The sequence below is a fragment of the Pagrus major genome, chromosome 11 (genome assembly GCF_040436345.1).
Source record: "Pagrus major chromosome 11, Pma_NU_1.0".
Classification (NCBI taxonomy): Eukaryota; Metazoa; Chordata; class Actinopteri; order Spariformes; family Sparidae; genus Pagrus; species Pagrus major.
This window is the reverse complement of record NC_133225.1, coordinates 16,337,421-16,363,321: the sequence shown is the minus strand read 5'-3', so window position 1 is coordinate 16,363,321 and position 25,901 is coordinate 16,337,421. Positions and strand designations below refer to the sequence as shown.

Below are 25,901 nucleotides of genomic sequence, written 5' to 3'. Positions count from 1 at the left end.
TGCCTCTCAGCTCCGACGTCCACACCACCAAGACACAAAATTCCTTTAATCAGAATGCATCTGCTCTGGCATCATGATCTCCCTCTATATCTTGCTCTCTTTCCCTCTTTTGTCTCCCTGTAGCTCCTAATACCTTTAGACCATCTTTCTCCACTCCCAAATATCAATTCAAACCCTTCTTTGAGTATCCAAATCTCTCCGAGGAGGCAGCTCATTTATCCCTACAGCAACTTGGGAAAAATGAGCACCAGTCTCTTTACTCCATTAGATAATCCTACTGTTGTTTTCGGTGGTCCTCTGTGTGGCTGCTGTTCCCTGGCAACAGCATCTCTCTCTCCATCCATAGCTTCTCCCCTCCCTCTCTGTCTCCTCGCCCCTTTCATACATACTATACCCCAAATCTCACCACACACATGAATTATTCAGTCCCTTACTTCACTTGTAACTAACCAATCATATCACGCCTGCTTAGTTTCCCTGCATGGTAGCTGCATATTCCAATAACAGGTCTCTTTCTATATTGGTGCTATAAGCCTATACCCCACAGTAGTAATAATATATACGTTTATATTTTCGCCTGACATATGTATGCGTTTTTATATCGTAGTTTTCTCCTCTATCCTCAATTTTGTGCCTCTCCTGAGATGAAGCCTAAAACCCAAGGTCATTTTTACCTAATTATCTTCTTGAAATATTATGATTTCCAGGCAATTTAAAATCACATCGACAGGGCACTTGAATGTGATGTTATGTAGATATTTGTCGATTGATCCCCCGCCTGGTCGTTGGATTTACATCAAGTTTTATCTTTAACATCAGTGCAAGCGTGACTGACACAGACACACAGCAGGTTCGCGGCAGAAAAGGCGAGAGGATTCACTTCGATCTACTTCCGCCTTCGCGTAAACACCGTATTTCAGACAGCACGAGGGGTGAATTTAAGCACGTAAGCGCTGCATTTTTCGTTTTTGTAAATCACGCTCGAATAATAAGCACAACTAAACACGTTTATGATATCCATTTAATTTTGAGAATGACGTTAATTCCCAAGAGGCATGATAACGATAAAAAGTGCTCTTTTCTTCCTCCTCATCTACCTTATTTCTTTCTTTTTTTCTGTTTGTTGTTCCTTTTCGTTGTAATACTACTAATTTTACAGTGTTTCTTTCAATCATTTTCCATGTCTCACAACTGAAAACTTCATTCTCAAAGATCGGTTTTCTATTATTGATTTTTTTAACGCGCATGCGTAATACAGTTGTCAAACTATACGACACAATCTATGCTAAAAATGCATAGGTAAATTAACTGAAATCATACACTGAGTCGACACGATTTTTTCCACGCATTAATGGTGTTTTTTCCCCACTGTGTGTAAGATATTTTCCGTCGTACGCAGTTCCGGTGTGGCAGAGCGGCGTTACCATTGGCCGCAGTAGAGGGGGTGAACTATCTTGACGGTCAGCTTCAGCGGTTCACTGCTGTCTGCCAGTACTGTACTGTACTGGAGATGCCAAGATGGCTGCAAGCAATTATTTCGGCTTCACACATGGTGCCGGTCCACAATACAGGTAATTGAAGTGATGCAGGTTGGTGTCAGCATGCCTTTTGAGGTGAATTCGTCAGCGGCTGGTGTTTGTCGATGGAGAAACAGTCACTGGTGGGATTTCGCTGCGTGGCGGAGGAGAGACAGGCTACACGGCTAGCTTGACCCGCTAGTTCGGTTAGCTTACGTTAGCAAGTTAGCTAGCTGAGTTTGCAGGCCGACACGCTGTTTGACGGAGGGTGAACCCGGTACATCCATCATCGGCCGGGAAGGTAGAATTGATGGTTAAACTCTTTAATACTTGGTAGACTTTAACTTCAAACAAAGCGACAGTTATAGAGTGTGTCAAGTGTCACGCAGCTGGTTAAGTGAACAGAGCTGGCTGCAGCTGTGTCGGGTGAGATTTTGGCCGGTGTTTAGGATTAAGAGGGCTAGCCTCGGTCCAGCTCTGCCGAAGATCCGGTGACGGTGTCTCACAAACAGTACATTACTTATGATTGTATGTTAATAGCAACATGCTGCTGGAAAGGAAAGTTTACACTGATACTACTTGAAGGTAGAACAGTAACAGCGGTCACCAGTACATCTCTACCTTTGACAGGTAATCTGATATAATTTGCACATCATGTAATTATCATCATTAACTGCGGTTAGTTTACTGGGAAGGTATCCCGTCGTTTTGGTATGTGTTGGACTGAAGTCAAGCCAACAAACCTGACAAACAGGAGTGGGCTGTTCTCTCTGCACCTCATAGTGCTTTTGTTGATGTGCTTATCTCTGCACGTTTCCCCTGAGGTTATTCAACAAAGTCTGTACTTCCCCTGATTTTAATTCACCTGTGTCCTAATCCTAATCCTTGATTAAACATAAAAACATACAGCCTCATGTCACTGTGCTTGAGCTGCAGAAGTACAGCAAGTTTTTAGTCTTCATGAGATGCTCACTAAGTTCATGGTTATCTCAAGTGAGGTATGGACGATGGGGTTAAAATCCCACGACTATACATGTAGTTTAATATTTTGAAATCAACATGCATTGCTATATAGTATATTTTCTGGAAGAATCAGTGGATCAAATTGTTATAGATAGAATGACATGACATGAATGGCCAATTCAGCAAAGTGAAGACGTGTGAAATCAATGTACTTCACAACTTTGAAACAAAAATGCAATTTAAAACAAAACAAAAAGCAAACTAACAAAAAAACACAGTAATGTCTAAAGTAGTGCCCAGCCGATAGATTGGTTGGATGATATAACAGGTAAATCAGTATCGGTGTATATGTTGTCTGGTGTGCGCCTAGATGAAAACTTGTCATGGTCATAATGCAGAAAAAGATGCTGGAGTAATTTCTTATTATCAAATTCCCAGTAAAGCTTACTGTTTCAGTGCACTGATGTCATTTTAGACCACAAAGTCTATTGTTAAACTGTAAAATATACTACCTACGTGTTTGATAACCTCACTGGGGGATCACTGCAGAACATATCGGCTGATATCAGAATTTCTTATTCCCTAATTTCAGTGTCTGCATCAAACCAAAAAAAAATCATGTATAGGTCGTGCTCGAGCCTAAAGCAGCTCTGCTCATTTCTTGCAGAATTTTCCACATTGACTTCACACATCCAGAGATATTAAATGGATAGATACAGTGGCATAAACAGCATAGCTGATGAATAAAGAAACATTGGATGTATTTATTATAGCTCTGATTCCAGGAAACGGATTCCCAACATCACAGGCTTCAGTCTGTTTACTAATCCTCATCCCCTCTAGCCTAGATGCAACAAATCTGCATTGAACACAATGTCATAAAGAGGAGGTGTTTATGGCTCTTCTGACAAGCATACGAATTAGACAGTCTGAACCTTCATATCGAAGGTTGCAGTCCCCCATTTACATATACATTTTGGATAATTTTTCTTCGACAACAACAAAATCTAAGTAATTTATATTGTCTAACGGTTTGTATAGTCACATCGCCTGGTCCTATCTGTACTCCTTAACTCTGAGCCATTTAATAGGCAGTAAGTGTGTATCAGTGCTTGTGTTCAGTGTTATGAAAGCACAGGCATCCATTTTCCAAAACTTTAACACTGACTGAGGCGTTCTGTTAGCAGTTTTTGTTGGAGGGATGGGTCAGAGCAGACAAGTAGGTCAACAGAAGCGTTATCAACCAAACTTATTGATTTGTTTTCCTGTTCATTTTCGGTGAAACGGCTGATATGAGACTTGTTCAGAAGTGATTCACTGTGTGGCATGTGGCGCTTGCATAATCTAATTTATTTAATCTTGGAAATTCTTTCCCACTAGTATGAGATAATGTCATTGCAGGCACTTCGAGGAATGATTCAGCTACTCAATGGACAATCGCTAAAGTCAAACCTCAGATCCCTACTTTGTCACACTTGTTATGTTACAAACACAGTTTCCTGTTTAAATTCTGTTGTGCAACTGTTTTCGTATTTGCACTGGATCCAAGATAAAAGATATGATAATTAAAGATAAAAGGTTGTTATGATTAATCTCACATAGGGCTGCATAATACGGTAAAAAAAAAATATATATTGACAGATTTTGACTACGATTGCAATATAATTCACGATTTTTCACTGTTTTTCACTGTTTTTTGAAAAAACTATTAAAACGTTGATGTGACATTTGTTGTGGTCTGTACATATGTCTTCTTACATCTGGAGAACAAGATATATAGGCAAGGCCATCTGTACAGCCCTAGAGTTGCTCATGACAATGGTGTTTTGTCACACGTTTTACTTTTGTCAAAAAATCGCAGCTTCGTGCTTGGTCATAATGTGATTTCAATAACATTTCCATTAATTGTGCAGCCCTTCTCTTAAAGCATACTGACTCTATGTTCTCTACGAAATTAAGGTGTCATTTAATTGTAGCCTTCGTTTTCTTGTCTATCCGCACTGAAAGCTTAATATAGATTCTGATAGCATCAGTTAGATGATGTCGTTGCCAGCAATAGAGGCTGTCTGCATTCCAAACCATGCTAACAGCTAGGCTGCTGTGGAGTCGTCCTTTCTGTATTTCACTGTATGCTGATGAAGAGATTAACCAGGTCAATGCAGGCAGGCTCAGTCAATCATGTTATATTAGTGATCACAATTTGTTGTTCCACAATTAATTAATTAATCTTGATTTGGTTTTGACATCTTGCATTTAATTTGCCTCCCTGTTTTTAGTGTATGTCAGTAGCCATGCTACCAGCACAGCTACATGGATGGTAGTGTCTGTCTGCTGGTTGTTTAGTCATTCGGTCAGTCGTTTGGTCCACCACTTCGGTCTAGACTGAAGTATTTGATGAATATACATGACATTTTGTACAGATATCCATGGTGTCCAGACTATGAATTCTATGATTTCTTTAACTCCTTTATTTGAAGGAAGTTTTGTTTACTACTAAGTGAGTGTGGATTGAAAAATTCTGGAGAGCAATTAAACTATTGTTGGAAGAATTATTATGCAAAGCCTCAAGTAGACACTTTCCTGAAATGTAATGTCGTTGGCTAAGAAATCCTCTGAAAGCAGTTTTGAAGTTAACCTTCTCACTTCACTTAATGTCCCCTCCCTCTCCTCTCCGTCAGTACCCAGCCTCCCCCGGCCTACTCCCATCCCTCTACAGCAAGTTACAGTGTCCAGCAGGCTCCAGCTGTAGCTCATGCAGTGACTGCGTCCTACTCTCCAGCTCCAGTCCAGGCCGCCCGGCCTGTGGTCTCTGCCACTTACCCTGCCTATCAGAGCCACCAGGCTCCGCCTGACTACGCCTACAGGCAGCCAGACCCCCCAGCTCCCCCACAGCCCACTACCACCCCACAGACGTACCAGGTATACTCGGACACGGTCAGTCTCTTTCTGCTTCCTTTATGATTTCTGCTGCTTATTTTCTTATAGCATGGTGTGCTCATGTTGTATGTTGTGTAATGGCTTTTTGTTTTGGGTCATGAGATGTGGATTTTAGACACTGATATTTGTGCTCTTTAAAAAAAAATCTTGCTGCAATTATGTACTCAAATATGCTGTTTGACAGTTGGATTAAATACTCTGTTCTAAACACCAACAGGACAACTACAGCTATGGACGCCCTGCTGTGGCTGTGACTACCTACGACAACAAACAGTACTACCAGACGAGTATAGCTTCGGCTCAGAGGACAGCCACAGAGAACTATTACCAGACTGGTGAGTCACTTTATTTTTACTCTTATGTTGTGTCCAAAGTTTCATCACTTTGAGAGCGCAGTGATTATTCAACATCAAAGGGGAACTCCACTGATTTCACACAACAAATCTTTTTATAGGTGTTTCGAAGTAATGTTTGCATGAAATCTGTCTATTTTGGTGTCTCTTTTGAAGTTGTCCACCAAGTACTCTGGAGTACTATTTTATAGTGTATTGTATTGACAATAAAGAACATTCTAAACTGATAGTCAGGTTTTTTAGGCTAGCCTGTTGACAGGTGTTACCGTTTCCACCAAGCGGTACAGTTCAGTTCGTTACCCCTTAGAACGGTTATTTTTGTGTTTCCATTATCAAAAGTTGTGGATGGTACCAAGAGACATCCTGATTTTAATTACCCTTCTGCTGAGGTACAGCACACTGATCCAATACTGAAAGGTGGAGTGAAAACGCTGCCTACAGCTTTTTCTTAAGCAAAGCTTGTTTCCTTTTTGTAATAATCAACCACATGTGTGTGCTGTGTGTAGAGATTGTGTGGTCAAGCGAGAGAGCAGAAGTAGAAAAAAGACTGAATGCCAGCAGAGTACCAAATGAAAAGGTTAGCAGTTTGTATATGTTGTCAATCAGGCAGTAATGCACATTACAGGTCACAGTGCATCGCTTAAGAAATGTTGCAGTTTCTCAAGAGTCCCAAGATTTTGAATACAGTCCATATCAGTTTGCGAAAATTATTTTTTGACAGTCATATAACAAGTGTTTCAGATCTAATTAACAGTGTGAAACACCAATACTCACACTTCAGCCCTGCTGGGGTTTTGTCAGTCATCAGTTTTGGTATTATTTACCTCACACTTGGGCGTGAGGTAAATAATGGTAATATGCCACGTCTGGAATGTGTCTGCTGCTCGTGTAATGAGGATCCTTCCTGCCCTGCCAAAAAACCCTGACAGGCAGTCCCCGAGGATGTGATGGATGTTTCATATCTCTTTTGCCCTCCTCACTCTAATGCCCTTCCCCTCCTTCCTTAAACTCCCTCCTCTCTTTTCTGTTTCAGTAGGAGTAAAGAGTGCTTACAGTCCAGCCCCCACCACTGTGTACAGTCAGCCGCCTCCTCCCCAGCGGCAGGTAACGGCCCTGAAGCCTCTGGCCCCCTCCAGCGCAGTGTCCACCAGCTACAACATCTACCCAGTGTCCACCAGTGTCCAGCAGCCACCCACACCCATTTCATCGTACACCCTCGGCTCCTCCTTCGGCTCCACTGTTTCAGCCACCACCTACTCGGGTAACATAAGACAAGATGGAACCTTTTTCATCCCAAAGGAAATATTTGAGCACAAGACGCTGGATATACATATTAAAATAGATACAGTATATGCATAGTCATGTAAATGTATTGTGTATACATATATAGTAAACCCAATAGAGAACCCCTGCAAGCATGGCTGGGGAATATATACGATATATATCGTTATTATGATATGAGACTTTATATCGTCTGAGATTTTAGATATCGGGATATGGCATAAGTGTTGTCTTTTCTTGGTTTTAAAGGCTGCATTACAGTAAAGGGATGTAACCAGACTGTTCTACTTGCTTTAATACTTCTCTTTACCCACTTAGTCATTGTCTCCACATTACTGATGATTATTTATCAAAAATATCATCATCTTAATATTTTGTGAAACTACCATTAGTCATCCCTACAATGTTTAGAGAAGTAGGGCCTATTTGGTCAAAAATATTGTGATATTTAATTTTGTCATCCAGTCTGAACATTTAGGGAGTGCTTTTGAGAAGATTTCAAAAATAGAATATTTCTGATAGTGTTGAGTCAGTTAAAATGAACTGTGAAGCTTTAGATTTTATGTTCAGCAAAGAAGTGATAGAGTGAAGGGGTTTTATGGTGGATGAGGAATTAAGTAATTCCAAGTGGTTGACAGGTGTATGTAAAACATTGATACCTTGCTAAATAGAAGCTGAAGCTTAAGTTTCTCGTTACGTCACTTGCCGAAGAGGATTTTGGGATTGTATTTGTCCTCCTTGGTCTTTAAGTGCATCTTATTGCTTGTATGACTGCTGGCCGTTCATGTTTGACCCAAATCTTTTATGCTTTTCTTCTCTTTAAAGTTCTCTGTCGTCACTCTCTTCTCTCTGCTCTCTCACCCTCAGGCATTAGTTACTCCAATTATGATTCAACTGGCTACACCTCCACATCTGCCCCCTCCTACTACCAGCCGGCCCAGCAGACTCTTACTCAGCCGCAGCCTCCACCTCAACAGCCACAGCAGCCACAGCAGCCCCAACCCCCCATCCAGCCACCACCCAAACAGCTGACGAGCTCTTCCTGGAGCAACTCGGGCAGCAACATGGTGACAGCTCCGGCTGTAAACACCTACAAAAAGCCAACATTTCACCAGAACAAGCTGCAGAAGCCCAAAGGGCCTCCCAAGCAGCCCCAGCTACATTATTGTGATATCTGCAAGATCAGCTGTGCAGGCCCTCAGGTAGGAGTTTACAATAATTTTTTTTTGTTAGTATTATTAACATTTAAGACCAGGGTACATGTTTTGATGTTGATGATAAAATATGTTATGTTGTTTTCCTGCTGCTTAACGTCATTAATTATCAACAGTTGTCTTATTTTTTTATATCGAGTTAGTTCACCAACAAAAGAAAAAGCATGAAAAAGTAACAAGTACGACTATGTCTATAAGTGCATTTGGAAGACTCATCTTGCTGACTGGTTTGATTTACTGCCTCAGACGTATCGGGAGCACCTTGAGGGCCAGAAGCATAAGAAGAAGGAGGCAGCCCTTAAATCAGGGGGACAGACAGGGGCCAGCAACGGGCCCAGAGGGGTCCAGACTCAGTTACGCTGTGAGTTATGCGACGTCTCCTGCACCGGAGTGGACGCCTACGCTGCCCATATCCGTGGGGCCAAACACCAGAAGGTAAGCACAGCTGTGATGCTTTTTTTTCTTTGTCTTCACGTGTTTCCAGATTTGTTGTTATTTAAGAAAACATAGGCAGCTGAAGAAGGTATTGATGCAACATGCTTTCGTGATCGGACATGACCGTGGTGTTCTCATGTGACATTCTATCTGAGCTGCCAAGGGTTGGAACAAGACCTGCCCTAGGGATTTGGGATGGGATTAAGTATCAGCTGTCTTAAATGTTCGTATCTCCCGCTGTGTCTCTTTGTCAACCACGGAAAGGTGGTGAAACTTCACACCAAGCTGGGCAAACCTATACCTTCCACCGAGCCAGTGTTGGTGAATTCGGCAGCAGTTATCACCACCTCGACAGCTGGGAAACCTCCAGCATCCACGTCCACTCCTGCCTCCGTCTCAACCACTTCAACTCCCACTGCGACACCCAAACAGGTGGCTGTGAACACCATGGCCAAAACAACAGCACCCGTCAAGAAAGCAGCTCCTGCTAAAATAACTGTCATTTGTAAGTTGTTATGTAGATGATTTGAGATGTCTATCATCGGACCTGTTTAATATCACATAACTACTGCTCCACTGCCATCTGATATTAATGTATATCTCTGCAATACAGCTGCACAACACACACTTACTCTGATGTAAAAATAAAAAAAAACGTAGCGATGCACCAATCAATTGGCCAGGGACGGGAATCGAGCAAACTTTTTTATTCTGCTCACATGTCAATTGCAGAGCGTTACAGACAGACTACTACTGTTTTTGCATTTCACAATAAGAGTCCCGGAAATACCAGTATACACTGCGTTAATGCTGAAATTCACCAAGACATCTCAGTAACATGGCAATAAAATGGCTTACAACACTTTATTTTTATGTTTTATTTAATAGTCAGTGTTATACTACGAAGATACAATAATAATTCATTCAAATGTCAGTATCAGTTGTAAAATTATTTTTCTAGCTACTAGTGAAAAAAAAAGGGTGATGCTGCTTCATAACAGAAGCTTGTAAATGACTAAATAACGGGGGGCTTTTATTTTGAAGAAGTTATAGTAAATGAAACGTGTCTGTAGCTGAATTAGAGCCACTTTGTTAGCGGGGATTCTTTGATAGTAGTGCAGGGATTGGGACAAGCACGTCATTGGTTTAAGACACACCTTCAAGCAGGTAGCTCAGTTGTGATGGAAATGCAAATCCCGGCCGGGCCAGGCTACCGTGCCGAGTCAAACCGAGTAGAGCCAGATTAGAAATGGATGTTTTGGAGTTTTTTTTCCCCAAACAAATGGGCATGTAGCCTTCCTTAAATTAACTCTCTAATCTGTAATATCTTGTCTGCCGCATAGCCAATAAGCCTGCCAGTGTTCCAGCAGCTGCAGTGACAGCAGCAGCGGCAGTGGTGGTGGCTGCCAAGGTGGAGGAGCCCATGCAACAGTCAGCTCAGAAGATGGAGTCTCTGAGTGACAATGAGGACAGTGACAGAGCTGGAGGCCATGGAGATATCCAGCCGGTGGGACATGACTACGTAGAGGAGGTAAGCAGGAAATGAGAAGAAAAATGGTCATGATTGGATACATACATGGATTGATACATGTAGGTTAATATGCAAATAAGATAATTAAAGCACATTCTAAAATAAAAATGGTACAATATTATTTTTGAAACGGTTTCATTTTTATCGACTTTGTTCAGAGGTCTTTACTGTTCACAGTCATCTGCAACATTAATTCTAGTTGCTTATGTACTGTAGCTGGCTGGATTAAATTCTGTCTTTCTGATAGTGTGATCAGTGCCCTGACGTCTTTGATAGGAAAGCTCCGAGTGGCCACAAGATGCGTCATTTAGTGTGAAGTATTATAGACTAATACATCTTGATAAGAAGCAGATGCAAAACAAGGTTAAACCTCTTTCCTGCTGCAAATTCTGGTGTGCTACACATGTAAATCCCAGTAAAAGCTTTTTGAAAAACTGATGGTTATTAATTATACCCGATTGTTAAAGTGAAACTCTTGCCAAAATGCAACCTAGGATTTTTTTGTGAAGGAACCCAAGTCAAACCTTTGTGTAAAAGCATAATTACGACGAAAAAGCCACTTTTAAGATTTACTGTATTTTCGTTTTCGGGTCAGAATCATTTTCAATGGCGTGCTAGGGGCAACTTTACGGTAGCATTTAAATCGCTATTTTTAAAACACTAAGAAGACTGGACACAACATGAAACTTTGCTCATAGTATCACCAGGGTCTCTACACATGAACACGAGCATTGAGAACATTGTTTGTGTACACAGAGTTTACTCAAAACAAGGTTTTTGAACAACTCACGCTAGCAGTAGCTTGTTTCGCTCACCGCCGTCCTGCCAGTCGAGAAGCGAATTTAATTTAATTTAATTTAATTTAATTTAATTTAATTTAAATTAAAATAATTTAGTTTAATTATCTGTGCATTTATATGGAACTAAGCTTTAGGAGCTTTCCACCTTTATTCTCCTCCATGTCACGTCGCACTTGGGGATAGACGCTTCTCGACTGGCAGGACGGCGGTGAGCAGAACCATTATGCTTTTACACGAAGATTTGACTCGGGTTCCTTCACAAAAAAAGCCTAGGTTGCATTTTGGCGAGAGTTTCACTTTAAGGGACGCTGCAGCGACCTTCCGCACCCTTACTTCCCTCGTCCATGGTATAGAGAATCACAACAGAGAAGATGTTTTGTGGTTGTAATTTCTAAAGAACTTACACATAGATTGGTCTCAACAAATTTAGCATATACCTCGGAATTTGCATTAGATCCACTCATCTAGTTTTTGATCAAGCTTCAGAAATCCTTGATGATTCAAAGATATGTTGAAATTTTATGTCAAATGTTTTGTGTCCTTTTAACACAATTAAAGAGTATCTCTTATAAGAGCATAAGATAAAACGTAGGTTACGAATGTAACCACGGTTCTGAACCCTGAATGACTGCCGACAAGCTCTCAGTAAACTTATTTAGCGTTAGGTGATTCAACTCAATGCTGCTACAGCAGTTGACCTGCGGAAGTGAGAAGATGATAAGGGACTGATCGTCCGGGTGACACTGGTAGTTATACCTGGCTAGGGATCATCCAAGGTCAAACATGACTTTGTTGATATGAAAACTCAACCTGCCCGTGACAGAAGATATCCAGTGATAAACACTGCGTCCGGCAGTCAGAAAGGGTGAAATAGTACTTATGTTACGTTTATTGTCCTGCATGGTGTTGTTTACCTGAAGTCTCCTGTCTGTTGCAGGTCCGTAATGTTGACGGCAAGGTGATTCGATTCCACTGTAAACTGTGTGAGTGCAGCTTCAACGACCCAAACGCTAAAGACATGCACCTGAAAGGAAGAAGGCACAGACTCCAGTACAAGGTAAGAGGGCTGGAGCATCACTGAGTTCATTACTGTCTGGATGGTTATCCACAGAGACGTAATGAAAGGGGGTGAGATAAATACAATTTTTGCTATTTAAGATTACAGCTTTAATTTGCTTGCACATGATTGCATGGGCATTTACTAATTGCTTTGAAATATGTTAATGACGACACCCATATGGTGTGATTGACTGTATTGATGCCAAAAAGCAATTTGAGCAATCAAAAAGAGTATGGATGCACAATATATATCGGACCGATTATTGGGTAATTGGGAAATTTATTTTATCGACTATCTATATGTATCAGTGAAATTATAGCTGATAAAAACAGTTGATAATACAAAGTGAATTGCTTTCAGTAACTTAACAAGCGCAGCATTTACACACTGCAATACAGTAGCAAAGAAGAAGAAGCACACTTGTTACACTAATGACGTCAAACTGCTGCCCCTGGGGAGAGCATGCAGGTGTTGAATACTTAATCATCCATCTTTTCCCATTACATCTTAGCCTTTCTAACCCCCAGGTGTGCATGAACTATGTGTTTGGAACTATTTTTGTAAAATACAAAAGGACATAAGAAGCAGATAGTTATCAGTATTGGCTGAAAAAAATCCATATCAAGCATGCCTAATAAAGTTTTAGGGGCACCAAACAAACCTCTAGTAGTGCTTTGGAGCTGTATTTGAAATTGTTAGTCCCTTTTGGACCAACCAACAGTTTTACACTATTCCACTGGTCAATGGGTGGCAGTTACATGCAGAGATATACAGCAATTAGCCAGCAAACGCATAGAGGAAGAGAACTGCAAGTTAGTAAACATGGATGTAAACAATGTCTGGAAAATATAGAGCGGTTAGACTTGTACTTTGCTTTGTGATCAGTAAGTCAGGATAGATGTTAATGATGCTGGATTTAAAATACATTTTAAAAAATCTGCTTTATTAGTTTAATGAGAAAGGAAATGCGCACGACACCTTTGTTCGACCTCAAGGTTACAGAGAATGAGTTTTGGTGAGTAACACTGAATATAATTGTATTGTAAACTCCACAGCTGAGGCGAGAAAGACTTGTTTTTTTTTCTCTAAAGGTTTGTCATTCTGCTGTGTCAATGGAAGCCCAAATGGAAAAATGATTAAAAGTTTTATCTGCACTAATGTGGCCTAGAATATGCACTGACTTTCATTACATGCTCGTTACATCCCCCTTACATTTGTTCTGCCTCCTCTCTGTAGAAAAAAGTGAACCCAGAGCTTCCTGTGGAGATCAAGCCCAGTAACCGGGCCAGGAAGCTGCAGGAGAGCAAGCTGAAGAAGCAGAAGCAGAAGGCGGTGCTGAAGCGGCAGAGAGACGATGAGCAGCGCTGGCACATGGAGATGAGGTCAGACTCATGGCCAAAGTTAGTAACCTAAACTTGTTCCTACTTTGATGTTACGTTTGCAAGTTTCCTTGGTTGGCACAGAACAGATTAAAAAAAATGTATTCATACAGTTGAACAGCTGACTGTTAGTGTAACGCATTTCAAAAGGGAAAATTGTCATTATTTTTATCGACTCTTTTTCTGTTTTCTTGACTCTTTCTGACACTGAGCTGTCATAAAATACAGTCAACAGCCAGAGGAAAGCCTTAAATTATTCAAATTAGATGTAAGGTTTTTATCAGAAAAACTGTACTGGGGCTGATTCGGGGAGTTTTTGACCTGCCAGTCATGTGCTGTATTTGTTCGCTTGCAGGAGGAAATGCACATTTTGTATCTCTGGATTATCTTTAATTAACACAGTGCTTTTGACATAAAATCTCTCTGTAATAATTATTTTATATGATCCACTGTAGATTACAGTAAGTGTTTTGGTAAAGGGTTTTTTTTATGGACAACTGTGTACTTTTAATAGCAGCCATAGCATCCCCCTGTGGGAATAATTTACTTTTAATGACAGACATTAAAAAACCGCCTCCTCTCCTGCAGGCGATATGAAGAGGACATGTACTGGAGGAGGATGGAGGAGGAGCAGATGTACTGGGGTGAACAGAGACGCAGGATGGCTCCTCCACCGCTGATGAGCCGCCCTGGTATGCCAGTACCCCCTCTACTGGTGAGTGTCGCAATTGCAGTTCCTTTAAACAAAAAATAGCTTTTAATGAGACTTAATTCCAAGTGTGACCAATCACTTTTTCCCCTCTCTCCCTCAAGACGTGTGTGCGTCGGCCAGACTCTCCTGATGACCGTCACATCATGGCTAAACACTCCACTATTTACCCAGTCGAAGAAGAGCTGCAGGCTGTTCAGAGGATTGTCTCCCACTCAGAGAGAGCCCTCAAACTGGTGTCAGACACACTGCTGGATAAGGAGACACCAGTATCCAGTGTTACTACTGCTGTTACTGAAGGAGAAGAAGAAAAAGGGTAAAAAAAAATAAAAAATACAAGTGACCTCTGACATTTTTCTCCGTTCATGTTAGTAAAACAAGTATTAAGGTAGCTGAAGCCTAAAAGCACTTTTATTATTCTGGCCTAAGAAAAAGAGCAACACAGAGTACAAAAGATATCATTTGCCTGTGTTTGTAGGTTTTTGACACGTGGATAAAATCTTGGTGTTTTTATTGCCGAGTAGGTTCAAAATGCATAGATAGATAGATTGAAAGAAGCTTAATTTAATAACAGTATATTAGCACGTAGAAGCTTCAGTTTAAAACTGTATATCAGCATGTAGGATATTAATTTAAAATAGTATATTAACATGTAGAAGCTTAATTTAAAACCAGTATATTTTACAACATCAACAATACCAAAAATACAGGCAATAAATATGAAATAAATATACATACACAAGAGCTACAGATTTATGGACATGTAAAAACATGTAATAGAATATTAATTATGTTTGTGATCCATTAAGTTACTGCAAAAGAAACCCCTTTAACTGGCTGAACTGTTTGTAAAATCAGTCCTGCGGGTCTTTATCTCGTTACTGTCCTTCTCTCTTGTCAGTACTGAGAACGCAGCACGGATGCTGAAAGGTGTGATGAGGGTGGGCATCCTGGCCAAAGGCCTGCTGCTTCGTGGGGACAGAAATGTTGAGCTCATCCTGCTGACTGCTAAGAAACCCACCATCTCTTTACTGAAGAACATTGCTAAGCAGCTGCCCAAGGAACTGGAGGTAAGAAAACAGACTAAACTAACAGACTGTTAATTTAGGACATTTTTGGAGGCTGTGGGACGGAAGAATTGTGGTAAACTTCACAACACTGAAATGCTTTAAGTTTATCATGAGTATGGGATCATGCAAACAAACTGTTGGCAAAAAAATGGCAGGAGGAAGTCTCCCTTTGCCAGTTTTTTGTCAGTGGTTTGTTAAATGGTGGTCAGATACAGTAGAATTTAAAAAAGAGAACTATTCTAGTAATCCACTGCCTTATGACTTGTGTCATAAGAGCTGGATACTGAGGGAAGATTTTATTGTTATGTTACTAATAGACTGGGAAGGAGAAGTTTCACTTTTGATACTTTTGTTTTAGATCCCAAAGAATTTGGCATAAAACACAGAAAATTCCACTTCAGAATCACTTCATCCTAGATGGGGTTTTCTCATGTGCTAGAGCAGCTTATTTATTAAGAGTGAACATGTACAGCTGTTCTCTACAGCAAGAAACAACACAGCCTTTTGTCCTCCACACATATAATAATGATTAAAATCCCATTTAAGCTTTGAACACATGGTTGGTGGTTCAGAACGGACAGCCCTGGCCCTGTAAATCAGTTTAGTATGTTTTTTTTAAAAATTTTAATATTTTTAGAGGTCTTCTAGGCTGTAAATTCTATTAGGTTACACGAGTGCTGTGTGGTTTCTAGCTTTGGGAGAGATTTTTTTCATGTTCACAAATGAGTGAAGTGCCTTTAGCCTAAAGAAAAAAAACTTGTGATTTGTTTAATTTGCTGACATTTCCATTTAAGGCTTACACGACGGAGGATTCACACCAAATACAACGTTGTGATGTGTTGTAATTCCGCACTCTTCCTTGCTCCTGCTTTAGCTGTAATGAGTGTTTCATTAAAGGTGCTTTTGACTGATCTTTAGATTCACTGCCTGGTTATGACACCTGAATCCTACAGAGTGAGATGGGGCTTTTCTTCTTAAACTGGCCGATTGCTTACAGTTAAAGAGATAATAAATTGTTGAGAAATATATTTATTGTAAAGTCACCGACCCTGTTTAAATAACTGGGAACTGCCTCGAGAAAACAAATTGTATAACCCAGGGATTAAAAACATAACAGTATCACCCTGTAACCTTTGCCAAACAAGGCTATTCTTTGCCCCTTCACCCCTCCTCCTCTGTAGTGAGTAATCCCAAGTGTCCTTTTAACCGGCAGACATTTTCTGAAGATCAGTATGAGGTGCAGGCTCACCCCGAGGAGGCGAACATCGTGATATTTTCAAGCAAGGAGCCCAAAATGCAGGTGACCATTTCTCTCACCTCGCCGCTGATGAGGGAGGACACTGCTGCTGAGAAGGACAAGCAGGCAGGAGGAAAAGCGGCTGAGAAAGGTTAGAGAAGCCAAAGCTTTCAGTACCAGACAACCAAATGTAAGCAATGTGTGTAATACACTTATATCTATATATATATTTATATCCCTTGCTCCAGCCTTCCACCCAGTAGCAGCCTAAATTTTAGGCTAAGATTACAAAAAAATGAGAGGTGGGACTTTTAACCAAGCCCACATTCAAGTTTTTTTTCTTTAACCCCTAAAATAAGAATTAACTCACGCATTCATTTGTCCCACTCTTTTCATTTCCCCCATTTTTTGCAGTTATACTGGTCCCCTTTATTTCTTTTCCACAACATGGGAATCAAAAGCCGGGCTCTCCGACCTTTCTGTGCCATGAGGGTGTGTGTTTATCTGGTGAACACATGCTCAGATAAAATCTTTGAGAAACTATAATAATGGATCAGTGTTCAGATAATGCCCAGGGATGAAAATGCATCAAATGGTTACACTATTTGTACAAATATACTATTTTTAGAATTCAGTATTTTTGCTTCCTGTTGCATTTTGGCCATGAAACCTGAGGAGGGGATTTTGAGGTCCAGCGACTTCCCATTCCCTCATCTTTCATCCCTACATCATAACGTGGCATTATCACTGACAAGGTGTTGGAGTGTCACTTTATCGCCTCACAATGATCAGTATTTCAATAATAATAATAAGATGACATTAGTACATTCATTGTCATGACTTCCCCCACCATTCAACAAAGAAGGTACTTTCCAGGATCATTGTTTTGCAAACACTCCTCCGCCTGCTCCAAGAACTGTCAGTATTCAAATGTGTTTCTTCCCATTTGGAAAACATGGTAGAAATGTTTTCTGTGACCTTTGTCTTTTATTTTTTTAAAATTTTGTTTGGGTTTGTTGATCAGTTCCCCAAATTCTGTATCAGCAGACCTAGGCAAGCCAATGGTTAATCTGAAGACCACACTTGTACACATACCACTATGAATAGAACAATTAAAGGAACCAAAACACTACCCATGCTTATTAAGCTTTTCAGAGGAGGAAAAGCCTCTCATCAGAGGGGCTCAGTTGATGCTAAATGAAAACTCCCAACTCTAAGAGGCTTGATAAATATGAGTCTTTGATTCTAAGTGGTATGGTAGTGTAGACTTCAAAAAAGTGGCTTTGTTTTTTGTTACATATTTCCCCTGTAAGAAAGCTAATGTCCTCTGTTGTTGCTGCAGTTCCAGTGAAGTAGAAGTGTGGAAAGCCCCACGTCTGATCTTGTGAAATATTACATCATTGCAGTATTCAGTGACCACACTGAATGATTTGGACGAACCTGTCATGTGTTATTTTTGTAAATTTGACTTAAAAAATGATTACTGTTTCATTAACATCTAAATCCCACACAAACATTATCCTGTATTCTCCAGTTTTTAATACGACTAACTAAGTTAACCTTGGCCTGTGTCATGTTGTTAAAAAGGTCTTCACCTAACTCACTGATGTTGATATTACATTTAGAATATGAAGGCATGAAGTACTGCTGCTCTTGTGCCTTTAATGCCTATGAAACCATCACTATCAGTGCAAAGCAGGGCTGATTTGAAAAAGTTTGGTATGAAGTGAGAACATTTCTAAAGGGATAAATTCATGTTTCAGTTGTTAAATGACCAAAAGTTGGCTTCTGTGCAAAGTCAAATGCAAAAAAGAGGAAATCCACAACATTCAGAGTTTAAGTTTATTAAAGGAAAATTCTAAATGTGACCAGTTAAAGTTAATGTGCACAGCCTAAAAAATCTTTATATATGGCTTAACTTCATAGTGGTGTGAAGAAAGCCACATTTTTCTAAATAACAATGATGTGGAAACGACAGGACTGAATGACGAGATCCTGAAGTAGAAGAAAGGTTACAACATTTTTTAGACGTGTTGAGATTGATGAAACTCTATTAGAATGAAGGAAAAGAGTGTAGTAAGGAAAAGAACAGGCCCATTAAAGACTGTTTTATTGTCGTCATCAAGCTAGATTAAGCCTCAAAGCAGAATACATTTTGACTTGCCATAGCAGGAAAACAATTTCTTTGTTCCAGTTTAAGTGTCCGTCAGTAAGCCACGTCAGTGAACCAGCATGCTCAGTGCTGCTGCCTCTGCACTGACGCACTTAGTCTGACTTGCCGGATGTAGACTGTTGGTATAAAGTATGCAATTGGGCACCTATTTCCCCCTTTTTCAAAACCCCCATTGCTACATGAAACATCAACAACAACCTCCAGGCTAGCAAGGTCTGGCTATGTGAGACTATGATGCACCTAAATGTAATGTCAACGTTATTAATTTATTCGTTACACCAATGTTTGACAAGTCAAAATGTGTCTGTAGAGAAACACGTCATCAGGCAGATGATAATGGCGTCCAAATTTTAAGTCACTATTAAATCCAATGGGTCAGGCATCACATTTACAAAATATTACACAATATAATATAATTATAATATAAACTCCTTTCTCTGACTGCCTTGGATTTCCTTCCTTTTTGCATGTGCCTTCCACTCTGAAGAACACACTGGTGATTGTTCTGCGTTATTTTGCTATTTTTTCCAAACACTTAAATCTTCCTCATTTGTTGGTCAATGCTTGACTTTTCTCTCAAATCATCTCGTCACTATTTTTCTCCCAAACAAACTGAAACAAGCCAAAGAGTATTTATGGTTTTAAGGAAATGCCTGGTCACACGAGACAAACATGAACGACCAATGTTTTTATATTATCAGCATCTACGTCAACAGTGACAACACTTACTATATACTGCAGTCATCATTTTGGTTTTGCATTAGTTTGACTGTAAGTCATGAGCTAGTGCATGTTATCTCCACCAGATGTGGCTGAGAAGGACCCTCCAGATCTTCTGAATAAGAAGAAATGTCTTGAGTACCTGGCTGCTCTCCGCCACGCCAAATGGTTTCAGGTAAACTCATCAGAAGAGCTTCTGTTTTGTCTTTGGGTTGGGGTTTACCATCTTACAATACCTTCTTGTACAAAACTGGCATGAATTAAATTCATTAATGGTAGCGGTAACTACCTACCTGCTAACTTTTTCAGTCCATTCAGAAATGTGTGGTGACAGGACATTGATCTCTTTTACAGCGACCATTTTGACTTTGGTTGACTTATTTTGACTCATAGCAAGAAAATCACGCGTGTTATTATTTACACTGCTCAGTTAAACTGCAGTTCCATTTAAGTGTCCGATTAAGCCGATGAACAATCCTGTACAACACGTCAAAATGTCCTTAAAAGTCGATTATTTGTGTGGAGGTGTTGAGGTGTATGATTTATTATTTAAAAATGTATTATTTTGCAGAAGTATTGGAGCGTGGGAAATTAACTCACTTCCTTTTAAGCTAAAAACAGGAGGTGGGATTTTGTTTTTAAGTACTACAATTAGGTTTTCATGTGTACCCGGATATTACGTCAAATCCTGCTGTCTCTGTGGCTTTACCAAAGAAAACCCACCAGTAGCTATGCCTGTTTTTGTGATTTCTTATGAGGCTGCTTGTTTTGTCATGTTTTGTTCTAACTATGGAGGAAGTCTTATAACAGAAATGTTTCACTATCAGCAGAAATCACCACAATGAGAAAAATTTACATTTATCTTTATCGAAGTTTCTGTAAAAAAAATTATTTCTTATCAGTGTTGCAGTTTTCAAACAAACAAATAAAAAGAGTGCAAATTTCATAGTTTTTAAGAAACGCCACAAATGCCCCCAAAAAATAACCACAAATTCCCAGTAGGTTTGATTTAAGTCGTTGTTGTGATTTAGGATTTCAACAATCTGCAGTTTAGGAAAGAGTGTGCGATCAGCTCCTCTTCATTTATTAAGGTTTTTACTCACAAAACATGGTCTGTAGTTTTGAATAGAAGTCACCAGTCAGAAGTCCAGTTCATCTGAAATAAAAGTCCCTTTCTTGTTGATTGATGTGGGTTTTTTTTTTTTGGTGGTTTTTTTCATGACTTCTGAAGGCTCGTGCCAACGGGCTGCAGTCCTGTGTGATCGTCATTCGGGTGCTCAGAGATTTATGTCAGCGGGTTCCCACCTGGGGGAAGATGCCTGGATGGGTAAGTCACTTTAAACTGTGTGTTATGCTTTTTCATATTCTATTTTTGCTGTCTCATAAATATTCTGTCATCTCTGATTTTACCTTTTAACTAAAGTTTGTTGTAAATTTCCGTCCTCTTTTTATCACATGTCTGTCTCTACTGGTGCCGCCTGTGAGAACAGTTACATAACAGTATATTTACTTGCATTCAAAGTTTGTATCTTATGGGAGGAGGTGACTAAGGGCCCGTGTCCACAGAATGTTATTTGGGCAGAAAAGGGCTGGCTGGGCACCCAGGAGCACTGGGATGAAGCGTTTGTGCTCTGCAAGAAAAACACTGCATGTGCGTCTTGTCTCTATGACAACAATATTTTGACAACTGCCACTGTATGATTGACACTGTCCCTTTGTGGTTTACGATCTGTTTGTTTTTTATTTGACATAGGGACATCAGAGCAAGGAGGATGTGGGTGCATGACATGATCTGTAGGAGACAAAAATACCGTCAATATTATCCCCTAAGCAATGAAAAATAAAAAGAGTGATGGTGACGTCAACAGCTCCTTTCTGAAAAGTTGAGAGATTTTCAACTCGAAGCACTCGGAGTGGCCGCACAAAGAAGTCGTAGCACTCGTACATAAAACTCTGGGCACTGTCCCTTTTCTCTGGGCGGCGCAGACGCTTGCTCCTTATTCGGAGCACTTTTAAAAAGACACTGGTGTTGAGAAAAAAAAAAGCTTTGTGAACACAAGCCCTAACACACACTTAATGTCTTGAGCAGGTGTTTTATAGAGTCAAGACATGGAAAGGTAGAGAAGGACCTATAAAGGGACTTTTGGAGTCTCTTCTTTCATTTCAATGTCTGTTTCCTCTGTGTGTCTCTCCCTCCAGGCGATGGAGCTGCTGGTGGAGAAGGTGATCAGCAGTGCCGCAGGCCCGCTCAGCCCAGGAGAAGCCATGCGCAGAGTCCTGGAGTGCATCTCCACCGGCATCCTGCTACCAGGTTAGACAAACAAACATGTTAATGAGATGTGAATACTTTGATAATTTCAAAAGATCAGAAAATCTCTCCAGCTGATGAGTGCCACATGCTCATACAGCAACTTTTAAACTAAATTTGTATTCCTATAGCACAGTTTTATACAAAAGCAGTTCAAAGTGTATTACACAATAACAAATAAAACAACAAAAATGTGTTTCAAAACGAAAACATTTGTAAATATAAAGAATAAGAACGGTGTGTTAGTAATGAAACTGAAAAAGATGGTTATGTTTTAAAAGAACGTTGTGTATGTGGATCAGAGTGCAGCGGAAGGTATCTTTTAACTTGCTGCGGCTGCGGCGCATGTAGTGTGTAGGGCTTTGTGAGTCACAGGTCAAAACAAGACGGTGAGATTTCGTTTTTGGGATTGTGTCTTCAGTTTTGGACCCAACAGTGCTGTGAAACTTTTCAGATTGTGTTGTGTAAGTTAACATCTACAGAGTAACTGCATAAGGGATAAAGTTACTCAATGTTCTGTCATCTTTAGTTGGCTAGTTCAGTCTCTTTTGTCAGCTATTGTCAAAGGATGCAGATAAAAGGAATCAAGAAAAAACAGCAAACTCTCAAGATCAGACTGCCAGCTTGAGTCATTTCCTGTAAACTGTCAGAGTCATGTATAAAGTATTATATATATATATATACATATATACACATATACATATACACATATACATATATATACACATATATATAATATATATATATATATATATATACATATATACACACACATATATATATATATATATATATATATATATATATATATATATATAATATGGCACATACGCACCACTTATGCACTGCTCTCACACCTGGTGTAAAGAGTCTCACTGTGTAGTGTTGCAGCAGCTGCCTCCCTGTAGGATCAGCTGGCAAACTGTTTCATGCCTTTTGTGCATAACGCCATGGGGGAGATTTCCTCCCTTGTGACTGGAGAGATCTTCTCACAAAATAGTTTGTTTCATGTCATTTTTTATTTTGGGAATAACTTTTACTGGTGCTACAAAACCAACTATCAAAGTCGATCTTTGAAAGCAGACAGATTCTCTAATTAAGAAGGCTTCTATCACATTTCCATTTCTAACTGGTTTCTCCTCGCTTCACTCAGATGGACCAGGGTTAATGGACCCCTGTGAGAAAGAGCCAACAGATGCTTTGGAAACCCTCGTGCCTCAAGCCAGAGAGGACATAACTGCCAGCGCACAGGTACCCATACAGACTATTTAGACTGATCCTGATTGGCTGGAAGGTGGTAAACTGTGTGTAAAGACAGAAAAAAGGCCTAAAGAGCTTGGTGCTGGAGTTTTGTGTCACCAACAGCATCCAGGAAGATGAAATGGCTGCTCAATGAAAACCATGTAAATTTCATTTCAAGCATGTTTAGTATTTGCTTAATTTGGACGTCCAAAGCAACGGTCAGAGGACGAAAAAGGAAGACTTTCAAAATAACATTTGCCACAGTGAAGCTAGTAGTCATCACATACCCCCTTCTCTCCCCCCTTCTTTCCTGTGTGCCTCTGCAGCATTGAGTTGTCAAAACAATTTATCTAAAAAAAGATGCCTCCCACTAAACAAACCTATATTTCTATCTCCTGTTTTCTTTGTCCCCAGCATGCCCTGCGGCTGCTCGCTTTCCGTCAGATCCACAAGGTTCTGGGCATGGAGTCCCTGCCGGCGTCCAAGGCCAGCGCTCGCAACCGCAAACGTCGACGGGATGGCAGCGAGACGGGCGAAGGGGAGGGGGAGGGCAAAAAAGACAAGAAGGAAGAAGCAGAGAGTGGTTGACCTCTGCCTCCAGAGCGGGAGGCGTTTGCTAGTTTAGAGACTGGTAGAATGTCACAACTTTAAACCTTTTCTTATCTTGAAAACAATCTTAACACGCAGCTATACATATATGAATATAACTGACTGTACATGTTACCCTTGAATTAAGAGGAATAATGTGTTGGAGGAGCTGTTACTCAAGCTGACGTTTGAGTATCCGTACTGAAATTCCTTCCTCCGTATAGTTACTTCCTGCAGATTTAGTGTCTTTTAAAGTGTGCAGAGAAAATTGGCTCAGTAAAAAAAATCATGAAAATTACTGATTGAGTCATTCCATTTCCATTTAATTGCACACTAACTACTGACCACCCCTCCCTGTTTATTCACTATAGTTAAAACACCACCGTCAAGTACAGTTAAATTGCTTTCTTTGATGTCAAAGCCTCCAGTTAAATCATCAGCACCTTAAGCTTTATTTCCAAAAGAGTCTGAACTGTGCTGCTCTTCAGGACAGTTCAGTTTGACCATCCGACTCTTGAGTCCGGACTCACTGAACTAACGTTGGTGCATGACATGTGTAAACTGAAATGTTTTTTTCAGTCTGTGTTTAAAAAGAAAACAACAAAAAAAAGATGAGTGTGAAACTGATCAGTGAGGCTGTCTGGAGCTGGTATTAACATCCTGCCTGAGAGATGTGATCACAAGTAGACAGCTCTGAGTACAGGTGTGAACACACGCGACACATTTGAGAGCTGATCAGGGTCGCATGTGACCTATGTCAGTATGTCTATGTAGAAAGTCCTCAGATTCCCTTAAAAAATCACTAATTTTTGTGAGTTGTTAAGTTAGGAGAGACTTTATAAACTGTGAAATGCAGGCTATGAAAAAATCATAATTATTTGGGCCTTCTTGTAAATTCGGCATTAAATGTGACACATTAAGTTGTTTCTTTTCTTGTAAAAAGAGTCAGTTTCTGTCTTTCTTGCCAACATTTAACAGCTGTTTGAACACACTTATATGAGAGAAGACAACTTTTTATTAATGGTAAAACATGTCAAATTTTACAACTGCAGTAAACAGTAACTGATAAAGTCTACTTCCTTGTTGCCCATGGAGAAATTCGTCAGACTCCCTTAAAAAACGCGAGTGAGTTATGAGAAACTCTATAATCTTTGTGGAACGCGGCCTATGAACATTTTCATTATTTGGGAAGACTTGCAAACTAGGCAAATGTTATACATTAAGGTCTTTCTTCTTTGCGTAAAAATATTGTGTCCGTTCATCCCAGTGATGCACATGTTTGTTTACACGTAGAACAGGCGGGTGAGTCAGGCGTGAGCTGACAGACTTAGAGCTGTCGAGTTGTGACGGATCACTGAGAACGGATGTTAATGCCTGAACAACCTCAGAGAAGACTAACATGGTTTAGGATCAACATACATGCAGTACTGTGATGTTCATTGTGCCTAAGATGACACATTAGTGATGAAATAGTGTGACTATGTTGAGCTAACGGAAGTGGCTGAACTCTTCATGCCATCTTCGATCCTCTGAAGTCTCCCGTCAGGCTGTTTCAACATTTCCTTTGTACACAATTTGAAACGAGCGAAAAGTCGATTCAGTTGTGAAATCCAGACGCCCTGCATCCCACCTTTACAACAAGGCCAGACAACAATAGCTTAACCTTTTGAAAATACATCATTTAGGATTTTGTGAGAAACATACAGAGACAGAGGAGCTCTGCTGTGGGCAGCGTCCCCCCTGAGGTTTTCTGTGGAGGTCACACTGGAGAGTAAATGTGTCTCTGAAGAGAGAGAGAGAGAGAGAGAGAGATGATTATGTTGCACAGTCTGTAGCATGCTGAGGGAATGAAGCACTTAAGAAAAGATAATGTTATTGTATGCAGCCATAATTTTATCATTAAAATAATATGCCTAGTAATCTTTTTTCTTCCAGAGTATGGTTAGCAGAAGAGAAGAGAAGCTTAAGTCCGAAAACTACGACTGAATATCTACTGTAATGATCAAGCAGTCCTTTGACTTTCTTCCTTGTGCCTGCATCATGTTGTATGTTACAGAAGACTGAGTACGGGAACATTTATGAGTTGTCTAATGATCTTATTTCACAAAGATGTAGGACAGGGAAGGGACAGTTGCACAACTCTTTTGGCTTAAAAGTTGATGTGAGAGAATTATCGTGCAGTCTTTAGTTCGATTTTTTTTCTTCATTTACCAAGAAGAGCATCATATAAGTATGGCTTATTTTATTTCTGAAGGATGTTGCAATCTTTTTTGTATTGTTTAAACAGAAAGTGTGAACGTTGCTGTCCTATTATTTGAATGTCTTTGTAGTGTTGCCTAAAATTAAGGGGAGATATTAAAACACTTTTAAGCCACTTTGTCTCC

General features: G+C 40.1%; 1 protein-coding gene across 3 annotated transcripts; it reads left to right on the top strand.

Annotated features, from left to right (window-relative positions):
* Positions 1-1,486: 1,486 nt before the first annotated feature.
* On the top strand, positions 1,487-25,891 carry zfr2 (zinc finger RNA binding protein 2). 3 transcript variants are annotated; one of them, XM_073476077.1, is made up of 19 exons: positions 1,487-1,571; positions 5,159-5,414; positions 5,635-5,752; positions 6,804-7,031; positions 7,919-8,253; positions 8,512-8,700; positions 8,965-9,205; positions 10,044-10,231; positions 11,969-12,088; positions 13,328-13,473; positions 14,059-14,185; positions 14,284-14,495; positions 15,081-15,249; positions 16,463-16,637; positions 19,466-19,554; positions 20,611-20,706; positions 21,579-21,690; positions 22,841-22,938; positions 23,344-25,891. In XM_073476077.1, exons 1-19 carry the CDS (start codon positions 1,519-1,521, stop codon positions 23,515-23,517), a joined length of 3,126 nt encoding a protein of 1,041 aa, XP_073332178.1. In that variant the 5' UTR covers positions 1,487-1,518; the 3' UTR covers positions 23,518-25,891. The 3 variants fall into 3 exon arrangements, with proteins under 3 accessions (XP_073332178.1, XP_073332177.1, XP_073332176.1); XM_073476076.1 differs by having other exon boundaries at positions 1,495-1,571; positions 5,159-5,399; positions 13,328-13,491; positions 23,344-23,597; XM_073476075.1 differs by having other exon boundaries at positions 1,495-1,571; positions 13,328-13,491; positions 23,344-23,597.
* The last annotated feature ends 10 nt before the right edge of the window (positions 25,892-25,901 follow it).